General features: G+C 57.9%; 1 protein-coding gene across 1 annotated transcript in view; it reads right to left on the minus strand.

The window, feature by feature from the left end:
- LOC125445560 (intermediate filament family orphan 2-like) overlaps window positions 1-13,655 on the minus strand; it is a 34,056-nt gene that overhangs the window by 3,495 nt on the left and 16,906 nt on the right. The window contains exon 2 of the mRNA XM_048518648.1: window positions 3,521-3,706. Coding sequence (XP_048374605.1) covers window positions 3,521-3,706 — 186 coding nt within the window. The remainder of the gene's footprint in view (window positions 1-3,520; window positions 3,707-13,655) is intronic.

Genomic DNA, 13,655 nt, shown 5'->3' on the forward strand with positions numbered 1-13,655 from the left:
CCCCCCACCCCCCCCCCCCCCCACCCCCCCCCCCCCCCACCCCCCCCCCCCCCCACCCCCCCCCCCCCCCACCCCCCCCCCCCCCCACCCCCCCCCCCCCCCACCCCCCCCCCCCCCCACCCCCCCCCCCCCCCACCCCCCCCCCCCCCCACCCCCCCCCCCCCCCACCCCCCCCCCCCCCCACCCCCCCCCCCCCCCACCCCCCCCCCCCCCCACCCCCCCCCCCCCCCACCCCCCCCCCCCCCCACCCCCCCCCCCCCCCACCCCCCCCCCCCCCCACCCCCCCCCCCCCCCACCCCCCCCCCCCCCCACCCCCCCCCCCCCCCACCCCCCCCCCCCCCCACCCCCCCCCCCCCCCACCCCCCCCCCCCCCCACCCCCCCCCCCCCCCACCCCCCCCCCCCCCCACCCCCCCCCCCCCCCACCCCCCCCCCCCCCCACCCCCCCCCCCCCCCACCCCCCCCCCCCCCCACCCCCCCCCCCCCCCACCCCCCCCCCCCCCCACCCCCCCCCCCCCCCACCCCCCCCCCCCCCCACCCCCCCCCCCCCCCACCCCCCCCCCCCCCCACCCCCCCCCCCCCCCACCCCCCCCCCCCCCCACCCCCCCCCCCCCCCACCCCCCCCCCCCCCCACCCCCCCCCCCCCCCACCCCCCCCCCCCCCCACCCCCCCCCCCCCCCACCCCCCCCCCCCCCCACCCCCCCCCCCCCCCACCCCCCCCCCCCCCCACCCCCCCCCCCCCCCACCCCCCCCCCCCCCCACCCCCCCCCCCCCCCACCCCCCCCCCCCCCCACCCCCCCCCCCCCCCACCCCCCCCCCCCCCCACCCCCCCCCCCCCCCACCCCCCCCCCCCCCCACCCCCCCCCCCCCCCACCCCCCCCCCCCCCCACCCCCCCCCCCCCCCACCCCCCCCCCCCCCCACCCCCCCCCCCCCCCACCCCCCCCCCCCCCCACCCCCCCCCCCCCCCACCCCCCCCCCCCCCCACCCCCCCCCCCCCCCACCCCCCCCCCCCCCCACCCCCCCCCCCCCCCACCCCCCCCCCCCCCCACCCCCCCCCCCCCCCACCCCCCCCCCCCCCCACCCCCCCCCCCCCCCACCCCCCCCCCCCCCCACCCCCCCCCCCCCCCACCCCCCCCCCCCCCCACCCCCCCCCCCCCCCACCCCCCCCCCCCCCCACCCCCCCCCCCCCCCACCCCCCCCCCCCCCCACCCCCCCCCCCCCCCACCCCCCCCCCCCCCCACCCCCCCCCCCCCCCACCCCCCCCCCCCCCCACCCCCCCCCCCCCCCACCCCCCCCCCCCCCCACCCCCCCCCCCCCCCACCCCCCCCCCCCCCCACCCCCCCCCCCCCCCACCCCCCCCCCCCCCCACCCCCCCCCCCCCCCACCCCCCCCCCCCCCCACCCCCCCCCCCCCCCACCCCCCCCCCCCCCCACCCCCCCCCCCCCCCACCCCCCCCCCCCCCCACCCCCCCCCCCCCCCACCCCCCCCCCCCCCCACCCCCCCCCCCCCCCACCCCCCCCCCCCCCCACCCCCCCCCCCCCCCACCCCCCCCCCCCCCCACCCCCCCCCCCCCCCACCCCCCCCCCCCCCCACCCCCCCCCCCCCCCACCCCCCCCCCCCCCCACCCCCCCCCCCCCCCACCCCCCCCCCCCCCCACCCCCCCCCCCCCCCACCCCCCCCCCCCCCCACCCCCCCCCCCCCCCACCCCCCCCCCCCCCCACCCCCCCCCCCCCCCACCCCCCCCCCCCCCCACCCCCCCCCCCCCCCACCCCCCCCCCCCCCCACCCCCCCCCCCCCCCACCCCCCCCCCCCCCCACCCCCCCCCCCCCCCACCCCCCCCCCCCCCCACCCCCCCCCCCCCCCACCCCCCCCCCCCCCCACCCCCCCCCCCCCCCACCCCCCCCCCCCCCCACCCCCCCCCCCCCCCACCCCCCCCCCCCCCCACCCCCCCCCCCCCCCACCCCCCCCCCCCCCCACCCCCCCCCCCCCCCACCCCCCCCCCCCCCCACCCCCCCCCCCCCCCACCCCCCCCCCCCCCCACCCCCCCCCCCCCCCACCCCCCCCCCCCCCCACCCCCCCCCCCCCCCACCCCCCCCCCCCCCCACCCCCCCCCCCCCCCACCCCCCCCCCCCCCCACCCCCCCCCCCCCCCACCCCCCCCCCCCCCCACCCCCCCCCCCCCCCACCCCCCCCCCCCCCCACCCCCCCCCCCCCCCACCCCCCCCCCCCCCCACCCCCCCCCCCCCCCACCCCCCCCCCCCCCCACCCCCCCCCCCCCCCACCCCCCCCCCCCCCCACCCCCCCCCCCCCCCACCCCCCCCCCCCCCCACCCCCCCCCCCCCCCACCCCCCCCCCCCCCCACCCCCCCCCCCCCCCACCCCCCCCCCCCCCCACCCCCCCCCCCCCCCACCCCCCCCCCCCCCCACCCCCCCCCCCCCCCACCCCCCCCCCCCCCCACCCCCCCCCCCCCCCACCCCCCCCCCCCCCCACCCCCCCCCCCCCCCACCCCCCCCCCCCCCCACCCCCCCCCCCCCCCACCCCCCCCCCCCCCCACCCCCCCCCCCCCCCACCCCCCCCCCCCCCCACCCCCCCCCCCCCCCACCCCCCCCCCCCCCCACCCCCCCCCCCCCCCACCCCCCCCCCCCCCCACCCCCCCCCCCCCCCACCCCCCCCCCCCCCCACCCCCCCCCCCCCCCACCCCCCCCCCCCCCCACCCCCCCCCCCCCCCACCCCCCCCCCCCCCCACCCCCCCCCCCCCCCACCCCCCCCCCCCCCCACCCCCCCCCCCCCCCACCCCCCCCCCCCCCCACCCCCCCCCCCCCCCACCCCCCCCCCCCCCCACCCCCCCCCCCCCCCACCCCCCCCCCCCCCCACCCCCCCCCCCCCCCACCCCCCCCCCCCCCCACCCCCCCCCCCCCCCACCCCCCCCCCCCCCCACCCCCCCCCCCCCCCACCCCCCCCCCCCCCCACCCCCCCCCCCCCCCACCCCCCCCCCCCCCCACCCCCCCCCCCCCCCACCCCCCCCCCCCCCCACCCCCCCCCCCCCCCACCCCCCCCCCCCCCCACCCCCCCCCATATGGCCAATTGGCCATGCTGACAGAGGCTGATGGGAATTGTAGTTCCTGAACATCTGGAGAGCCGCAGGTTCCCTACCCCTGCTTTAGAAGATTCACTCCAAAAAAAGATGCATTAAGTAGAGCTACCATCCAGCCAGATCATGAAACTTCAAATACGGTTTCAGGTTTTGCCTTTGGCTGTCAGAGGGTCAATGCCATACATCAGATTAAAGACCAGGTGAGCGAAGCCCAACAGGTTGCAACAGCCAAGATGGCCAGGCCACGCGTGAACACATCTCCCAGTGAGCATCGTAGCAAAAATAAATAAATAAACAACAATCAGCAGCGTTCCGACCCCCCAGGAAGAGTCTGTTCTTAACCTGCCAACAAGGAGGAATTATCTTGACTTATCACCAGCGAACGCATCTCACAAGAGATGCATCTAAAAGACCAGCTCCCCATTTACGGCACATGCATCATGAAGAACAAGAGAGAGTTGGGTCTTCGCAGTTCTGAAATACGAAGGGCTGGCCAGAACCAGTCGAAGCAGACCAGACATTCATGAAGGAAGCAGCGCCGTCCAAAACCTACCTCTTGGAGCGTCTCTATCACGGACTCCAAATTTATTCGCTTGGCCAGCTCTTCTTCCCATCTTGGAAAAGAAAAAAAAAGGTGGAAATTATTACCCAATAAAGCAAAGTATGAATTTGGACTTTTCCCCTAGTCTGTATCATCTGACATTTTATTGCCTTGTGACCCCATCCTAAATACCACAGTGACAGCATATTCGAACACATAGTGCCAACTGAAGATACAGTTCATACAACTGGGATGAAGTGGTTTTTAGCCTGCAAAAACATGTGCCACAGTGACTGTCAGCACAACATTTTATGCATCTGAACAATGTTGTTGCTTCTCGGATGATGCCACAGGACACAAGAGCAGCAGTGGCGTAGTGGCTAAAAGCAGGTGCACTCTGATCTGGAGGAACCGGGTTTGATTCCCCGCCCTGCCGCCTGAGCTGTGGAGGCTTATCTGGGGAATTCAGATTAGCCTGTGCACTCCCACACACGCCAGCTGGGTGACCTTGGGCTAGTCACAGCTTTCCGAAGCTCTCTCAGCCCCACCTACCTCACAGGGTGTTTGTTGTGAGGGGGGAAGGGCAAGGAGATTGTAAGCCCCTTTGAGTCTCCTGCAGTAGAGAAAAGGGGGATATAAATCCAAACTCTTCTTCCTCTTCTTCTAAAGACCCTGGCTCCCAGGCATGTTTTAAGAGGAAGCCTGTGGTTATTCCAGATGAACATCAACCTTATTTATTACGGAGAAACACTCTTTCACCCCAAAAGTTTCATTTCTGTGAGTGCTTTCAGTTCATGGTTTCAGCCCTATTGCAGAATGATAGCTGGCAGAAAGTGAAAAGGACAGAAGATAGTAACCATCAAAGTTGAATAGGGGGTGAATTGGATGATTATCCTCTTCAGCCTAGAGAGGGGAGTTGAAGATAGTGACCTTCAAGCTCCCCCCAAAGAGCACTCAAGCGCTTCATTATACGAATTGCTTGCTACCCCATCCGCAGCTCACAAGTCACACCTAGAGCCAAAAAGTTGGGAAGACTCAGAGACAGAAGGGAAATCCTTCCTTCCTTCCTTCCTTCCTTCCTTCCTTCCTTCCTTCCTTCCAACAAAGCCATCCCAACGGGCAGGGGGGTGATCGCAAGGAGAGGAGTCTCTTCCATTTGGGTTAGCTCTTTAGAAGCCCAGGTGGACTACGTTTTCACCAAGGGACTACACATTGTCAACGAGACAGCGGAGGAGGAGAGCGTTCCAACCTAGAGATCAAAGGTAATTATGAATTCTGACTAAAACTTCAAGTAAAGTTTGCCCATCCTAAAAGGCACATCATAGGGGAAGTACCCAGTGCAGGGAACATGCATATATTTCAATTCATGTTTTTAACCTTTCTAAAATCTCATCTCTGGAAATATACCCCCATGCTAGCTAGTAGAAGGGCAGCAGGAGGAGTAGCAGCTAGGCAGGGCCTTGAAACAACAACACAAGAACCGAGAGTAAGACAGATGACTCCATCTGGTGGGAGATACCCCCCAGTGTGATGGGTTCCCCAGTTTGTGGTTCCCCAGTTTGCAACTGTCACTCCCGGACCCTTTCGACCTCGGGGGGTTCTCATCAGAAGGAACAGGGATGGGTTTGTGAGCCTTTTCCTTCACAGCTATCAGTCCGAGATTCAATTTATTCAACACTTAGCATACTGAATTACGCAAACTGCATTTCTGAGAGTGTAATTCTTTTTGCTCTCGGCTCAACTTAATTTCTTGCACATGGATTTTGCTTCCTACTGGCCAGGGCACCACAAATCCAGCCAAGCTCTTGGCCTAATAAGGCCACATGGGTTCTGTCGGTGGAAACTTGACTTAGAAACATGCAACTTGAACCCCAATAACTGGAACAATGAGGTAATTGAAATTCCTGGTTCAGGGAAGGAAAATCCCGATGTCTTCCAAGCACAGTAGCAAACCAAGGAGCCAGGTCTGCTACCGACTGCATCAGCTAAACACTTTGCAGAAAACGTTCTGTCAGCCTCAAGAATCTATCAGGCCAGGTATGCAGAGACCTTTCACTCCACAAATCCCTCAACAGACCGGCTGGAGAATCTGAAAGCTTGGTTACAGGACTCCAATAGTAATCATCAATCAGATTTTTGTAATCCCATAAAAAGCACACCCACACAGATGATTAAAATGCTCCGGGCAGCCTAATTATAACAAGTAGGAAAGGGAAGCTACACTTGCTGGAATTCAGTCGCCTTATTATTAACAGGGTCAAAAAGTAGAAGGGCAGAGAAAAGCAATACCTACACATATCAATTAAGTTACAAGAGGCAGGAAAATGTATTTCTCGGTAGGCTGAGACAATATTTTGCTTGCTTGCTTACACACACACACACACACACACACACACACACACACACACACACACACACACACACACACACACACACACACACACACACACACACACACACACGGTAATAATATTTACCACCCAACCACATCCCACTCAGTTATTTCCAAAAGCAGCTTGTAAATGGAGCCCTCATTTAAGAGCCACAACACCACACCCCTGCCCCCCAAGTGTGGGGGCTGCATGCCAAGAGGATCATCTCAAAAGGGAAGAACCAAGGCAGCGGTCACGCCATCGTTTTCTCTGCTCAGCCTCCGCAGCCTATGCTTGAATTTGCTGCCTCCCTCGACCAGAGGCAAGAACACGGACGGGGTTTCACACAACCCAAACAGCCACTATTCCCACTATTGCATCTGCAGGTTAGGTTTGGCTGTGCGAGGAGAACGCCCCATATAGCAGAACAGGGCCTCAGAAGAGATATTTCTAGCCTTGCTTTTCATCAACGGCCATTTATAGGCTGACTAAAATATTTGGCCTGGAATGCATTTGGCACAGGTGTTTAGACTTAGAGAGGGGTCACCAATCTTTTCTTCAAGGAGAGCTACTTTTGAGTAATGAAAAATATCCCAAACCAATTTGCTCCCTCCCACCAGATTGTTACCAAGCTTTGTTCCGTCCTAAAAACAGAACATGGATGGGGAAGAGCATCAGAAAGGAAGCGATCAGCCAAGCGCCACGTTTTAAAAGCCCAGAACGGTAACGCTTGCCACAGCTTCGCAGGTGTGACAACAGAATAAACAAATGCCCCAAAGTGGTTAAAAAAAAACACCCCTTTTCTATACACTTCAGAAATGGTAACAATCATAAATGCCCCTGCTCCCAAATTGGGATTATAAAGTAGTTTTAGAACTGTTACACAGAAGCAGAAACACCAAACATCGTGACGTGGTTTATGGGCACACTTTTGTGGTTTTCTTTGGCTTCCAGCTACACATGGCTTCCCCAGAACCAGATGTGTCCAACTCTGGTCCCCCAGATGTTCATGGACTATGATACCATCAGCCGCTGCCAGCTACAGTGGTACATCCTGCCCCCTTCCCTTTCTCTCCTCTTCTCCCCTCTTTTCCCATCCCTTTCTCCCCCTACTCTTATTCACCATTTTTTTTGCTTCTCGATGCTGATGCTGAAGTCCCATTCAACTTTGAGATCACAAATGCTGGTGGAACGAGGACACGTGTATGGAGTGATCAATGGCCTGCACTACTTTTTATTGTTAGATTTTAAGTTTTGTGTTCATTTTAAAATGTAAGTTTTAAATTAATGTTTACATATTGTTTTATCAGACTTTGGAAACCGCCCTGTCTGGGCAAAGAGTCTGAAAAGACAAGGGCAGTATACTAATCTAAGAAATAAATAAAAGGTCTATATCAGGGGTCTGCAACCTGCGGCTCTCCAGATGTTCATGGACTACAAATCCCATCAGCCCCTGCCAGGATGGCCAATTGGCCATGGTGGCAGGGGCTGATGGGAATTGTAGTCCATGAACATCTGGAGAGCCGCAGGTTGCAGACCCCTGGTCTATATGATGAGAATGACAATAAGATGCCACCGTGTTCTTCCTGCCTATCACAAGGTAGGTTACTGTTGGGATGAAGCATCATTTCTGTTTGGATATTAGCATGCTGGTGGTCAGTAACTTAAATGCAAGAGGGTCACAGAGCCAAGACAAGTCTCCCCAACAGGAGGTTCACTGGCTGAGACAGAGTAGCTCATAGATCCCTAGAAGGAAAAGATCTGTTTCCATTCAAACAGGCACTCCCTGAGCATCCGTTTTCAAGAACACATCAAATGTCCTTCGGGGGACCCCAGATTTAACTGGAGACCCCAGATTCTCCCTTTGAGGTGGATTGAAAAGGAGAATTTGGGCTCTCTAGTTTAAACACCATTGAAAGTGATGCTGTTTGGGGGTGGATTCCAGCATCACAGCGGCTGCCCGGGGGTGGGGTGGGGACTCAGATTTTGCACCAGGCTCCATTTTCCCTCTATGCCTCTGCCCAGAGGGGAGGGCAGAAGGAACTGCCAGCTGCTGGCTGGGAGCCCAGCTGGTGGGAGGGAGGGGAGGGCAGGGCGGGGGAGTCTGCTGTCCCCGGCCTTGGAGAGCTGCTTTTATAAGCGCTAGGCCGGGGGTGGGGCTTGGGGAGGCGTGGCCATGCCCTAGGGGCGGGTGGGGGTGTGGCCCCCAACCCCTCCCCCACAAAAAATCTATACCTACATCCCTGCCTCTGACCAAGAGCCAGCGGCTGCATTTCACTAATGGGAAGTCCAGGTTCCCCATCATCAGTCAGCAAAAGATCTCTGATGTTCTTTACTCAAGATTGTTTCTCCCAAGACACTGATTAATTTCATGCAAGGAGACCTGCCTCGAGACAGTTAAAAACTAAGGAGTCTGACGTCACCAGCACAAACTGACTGCTGCGGCTTGCAGCGAGCGGTGATAAGGGATTTGGCCCCACAATATAAGCCAAGGGCCTTCACCAGCTTGCTTCATTAAAGAGTCATAACTCCCAAGCAGAGGAGTACAAGATTATTGCCAACAAGAAAAATCCCACTGCTGCCAGCTGTACAACAGAAACGCAGACAGAGGAAGTCTCGGTAAAATCCTGCCCGTTCATGTTCTTCAGCAACCCTTCTTACAAAGCATGATTCACCTGTACTAGTGATGTGGTAGGTATGTCCACAGCTTTATGAAATGAATGGTGGCTGTTGCTAGGCAACCACAATAGTACTGCCAGCCTTCAAGCTTTGGGTTCTGTCAGGAAAAAGACTGAGGGGGGAGGGGGAGGGGTTGTCCTGGTCTCATCGGCAGCTTACCAACATACAGCCTGCATGACCGACCTAGGTCAGACTGCTTGTACCTGTTCAATAGCAGTCACCACATACCCTGTTTCCCCTAATATAAGACATCCCCGAAAAATAAGACATAGTAGAGGTTTTGCTGAAGTGCGAAATATAAGGCATCCCCCGAAAGTAAGACATAGCAAAGTTTTTGTTTGAAAGTATGCCCGACGAACAGAACACAGGAAAAATAAGACATCCCCTGAAAATAAGACACAGCACATCTTTGGGAGCAAAAATTAATATAAGACACTGTCTTATATTCGGGGAAACACGGTAAAAGCCAGCGCAATGTAGTGAGCAGGGCTTCAAGCTACGTCCTGGGAGACCCAAATATGAATCTTCACTCTGCCGGGGAAACTCACAGAGCCAGTCATATATACTCAGCCTAACCTAGAGGAGAATAATGTAAGCTCCTTTGGACCTCCACTTTGCAGGGAATAGGTGAAGTAAATAAAGAAACATAGCAGATAAAATGTAGGCTGATGGCTGAGTAGGAGAAAAGGAAGCAGGGAAAGGTGATGATATTTGGGGAAGGGGGAGAAATAGTGAAGGGAGCTGATTAGTGGCCATCACCACCTCCTGTGGCAGCATATTCCAAACACCAATCACATGTTGCGTGAAGAAGTGTTTCCTTTTATTAGTCCTAGTTCTTCCCCCCAGCATTTTCAATGGATGCCCCCTGGTTCTTGTATTGTGAGAAAGAGAGAAAAATTTCTCTCTGTCAACATTTTCTACCCCATGCATAATTTTATAGACTTCAATCATATCCCCCCTCAGACGTCTCCTCTCCAAACTAAAGAGTCCCAAACACTGCAGCCTCTCCTCATAAGGAAGGTGCTCCAGTCCCTCAATCATCCTTGAATGAGGCACCCCCCCCCCGCTATGGCCCAGCCATGCCTGCGCAACTTGACCAGAGGTTTTTTGGGAGAGGCCCCCAGAGGAAGAAAGGAGGGAAATCTGAGGAGGGGGGGGGAGGTAAGATAGGTTGGTAATGGGTGGGGGGGAAGCAGGAGCAGGGGAGAGGCGATGGGAGTTGCCAGGAAAAGGAAAGAGCAGGGGAGGGGAAAACAAGAAGACCCCACAAATCCTTGTGGGGCCCCCACTAAATGCTGCAGATGACATTAACCAAAAATAATAATCATCCTACATACTGTCGTTGTTTAACTTGCCTTTTGTTCCACTGCTTCCAAACAGAGGGGGAAATCTATTTTTCCTCTGGAAAAATTAAGGAAGTCCTCAGACATTTTCATGCTACACATCTGGGGTGAGTGAAATGCCTTCCTCAAAAAGAAAAGAATTCACAGGGCCCTTTTTTTCCCCAGGGCTTCCTAAAAATCCCCCAATTTTGCCCTTGGGAAATTTGCTAGATGTCCTCAGACAAGCTTTCCTGGTTCCCCCCCCCCCCTCCCCGCAGGCCTTCGCCTATTATCTGCCCGCTGCCTTTGCCAAGTACTGCGGAGCTGCAAGACTCAGTTGCAGAACGTTTCAGCCGTCCTCAAAGATGCCTGACTTTGAAGCAACCCGACAGGCTTTGCATGTAAGTGGTGCTGATGTGGAAGAGCCTCCGAAGATGCTTATGCAGCACTTCCTGAGCACATATCTCCCCCCCCCCCCCCCGGCTCCCCCAGGAAGGAAACTGCCAGACTGCTTAATTAGCATCTCTGGCAGCAAGAACACAGAACTCCCGTGGTTCATCCGTCGGTCTGCTAGGAAGACAGGACTATCTCCAGCCGGCAGGGCTGCGATGCACCCGAACCCACGGCTGAACAGTAGTTCTCACACTTCTGCTGCAGGAAGCTGTTCTCGCTAGTCTCGGATTTTTCTTGGCTCGAGCTCCAGTTCCCACAACGTCCGGCTGCAGCCAAATCAGGCGATTCAGCGCCTCAGCCGAGCCCTGCCGGGCAGCCTTTGCAGACTGTAAAAATGTCATTAGCAGCCTAGTCAAAGGCTACTGGGATTATTCCTTTAAAGATGTCAGTTCCAAACTATTTAAACACTGAACGAGGTCCAAGAGGCCTCCCATTGAAATGTCTGCCCTTATGTTTTGACTACGATCCACACTCACACGCTCATTGTTATAGTTACGAGGAAATAACGGACCGGTCCGGCAGAAGCCAGGCGGCCGGTCTGTTTCCATATGCAATGCAGCATTCCAGATGTATTCAGTCACAGAGTCTTTAGACCTCAAGCTACCTCCGACATCACATGTTTCCTCGATTGAGCCCGGGAGAGGAGGCAGAACAGGCAGCACTTTCTAAAAGTAGCAGGATTCTTGCAGCATTACACGGAAAGCCCACAAAGTAAATGGCAGCGAGGCCGGCTGACGAAGGCAGCGTTCACTTGCAGGTGAGTCAGAACTTAAATATGAACTTCAGCCTTAGCAAAAGTGACTGCCCACAAGTCAAATTACCATCCTAAAGAAAACTAAACAGAGGAATGAAAAGGTAGGCGCCACTGAAAACATTTCTCAGGCACTCCCAAAAGTCACAGCTTTCAATAGAATCATAGAGTTGGAAGAGACCCCCAGGGGCCATCAAGTCCAGCCCCCTGAAATGCAGGAACAAAGTCTTCCTGGGATAATACCACCATTAAGGGGGTGGGGGAAACATACAAATCAATGAGTCCACGAATTTCACACCTTTTCAAAAGCACAGAGCAATACAATGCATGATATTTAATTTTGGGTTAGGACTTTTATGAGGCCATCCGGCTGCACAGGGCCCACCTGTGTTATTTCTGGTATGTAAATTTCCAGTGTTATTTCCAGAATGTAAACCTCACTGGAAACAATCAAAAGAGGGGGATAGTTTGTTTACAAAGGAGTTTAGTATAGCCTTGATGTCTACACATAATGCTGAGACACAAATTCATTCAGGGCTCTTCACAACAAATGAGTAAGAAATTAACTTACTCCGTACTGAAACGTAATAAAAGTCACAGACAGAAATCACCCATCCCTAAGAGAGGTATCTACCATTAAGCAACCACCAGTACAAATTTTAGACCACATTTTAACTGCAAACATAAAAATTGGTACAGATCATGCAGGAGTCCGAATTCACTTCTGTGACAACCCGGTTAGGAAGGTGGCCAGCTTGCAATTTCTCCCAGTTTGTGCACAACAAAGGACCAACCCATTTTGAACAAGCAGCTACTGCTCAAAAGGCATCACAAACAGGAGGCGCCTGTTACCACACATTGGTAGCAAAACTCTGCCAGCCTGACTCACAAACATCAGAGGTATGAATATGGCTCTAGAGACTGAAATGAAACACTCATTTTATAAGAGGCGGAATTGAGATGTCTTTTCTTCCCCATCCAGCCTGACAGCTCCAGAAGCAGCAGAACAGAAGTTTGGATTTATACTCAGCTTTCCTCTTCTGTAAGGAGTCTCAAGGCGGCTAATAAACTCCTTTTCCCTTCCTCTCCCCACAACAGACAACTGGTGAGGTAGGTGGAGCTGAGAGAGTTCAGAGAGAACTATGACTGGCCCAAGGTCACCCAGCAGGCTTCATGTGTAGGAGTGTGGAAACTAACCCAGTTCTGCAGAGTCCATCACTCATGTGGAGGAGTGGGGAATCAAACCTAATTCTCCAGATTGGAGTCCCCTGCTCATAACCACGACACTACACCGAACAAAGAGAATTTGGTGCAGCCCCGTCTAGGTGCCACCTTCAGCTGCGCTGGAACTGACTGGAGAAAAATGTGTGTGTGTTTTTCTGCTTGCTGCCCCTCAGGGCAACTGCGGCTTGTTCTTCTGATGTTTTATATTTTGCTCCGCTTGCCTGAGGGGCACCCTGAATAAAAGGGTGTGTTGCACCATTTGCTAACATTGACAAGGTTTTGGTGTTTACATGCTCAAGCACAGCCGGTTCGCTTCCTTTCTTATTAGTCATGGCAGCCTCCTCTGGTCCTTTCCTCCGGACCTGCACGGACGTGTCTGCTAATCCCACTTTTTAATCCGACCTCCTCATTATCAATCTAAACACTGACCCGTCACGCAGTCATAGCTGGCACCGATAGCTTTTCTCCTCGCATCCACGGAGGGCATTTTTTGGCAGCCACCTCTCCAAAGGCCTCAAATGAAAACCCTGCTCTGGAGAGTCCTGCACCTCTGGAATACGTGAATGCCACCTAATTAAAGGATTAGAAAGCCAATCCAGAATAATGAAATCTTTGTTGAGGGAGGCGGCATTTCAAGGCATGCCACTGAGAAATAACTCCACCTACATTCCCATACAGCGCCAGGGAAGAGAAAAGAGTTCCAGGGCTCCGTGAGGCTGTGAAGCAACCTTATGTCACCTCATTGCATTAAAGCACATGCAGGGTAATGGGAATCCTATGACAATGAACATGCCCAGCAAATGCACAGGAACACTGAGAACCTAGGGCTCCTTCCGCACATGCAGAATAGTGCACTTTCAAACTGCTTTCAATACTCTTTGAAGCTGTGCGGAATAGCAAAATCCACTTGCAAACAGTTGTGAAAGTGGTTTGAAAACACATTATTCTGCGTGTGCGGAAGGGGCCTAAGAGTCTGACTGAAGGATGCGGGGGAATTGGGGGGAGAAGAGAATTGACAGGAAGGACCACCTAGGACAGCGGTGTCCAGCTCTGGCGCTTCAGATGTTCATGGACTACAATACCCATCAGCCCCTGCTGGCCATGCCAGCAGGGGCTGATGGGAATTGTAGTCCACGAACATCTGAAGCGCCAGAGCTGGAGTGGAAGAAAGAACAGGTTTATTATTATTCATTTTATTATTTATTAGATTTATAGGCCGCC

This window comes from Sphaerodactylus townsendi, linkage group LG16 (genome assembly GCF_021028975.2).
Source record: "Sphaerodactylus townsendi isolate TG3544 linkage group LG16, MPM_Stown_v2.3, whole genome shotgun sequence".
Taxonomy (NCBI): Eukaryota; Metazoa; Chordata; class Lepidosauria; order Squamata; family Sphaerodactylidae; genus Sphaerodactylus; species Sphaerodactylus townsendi.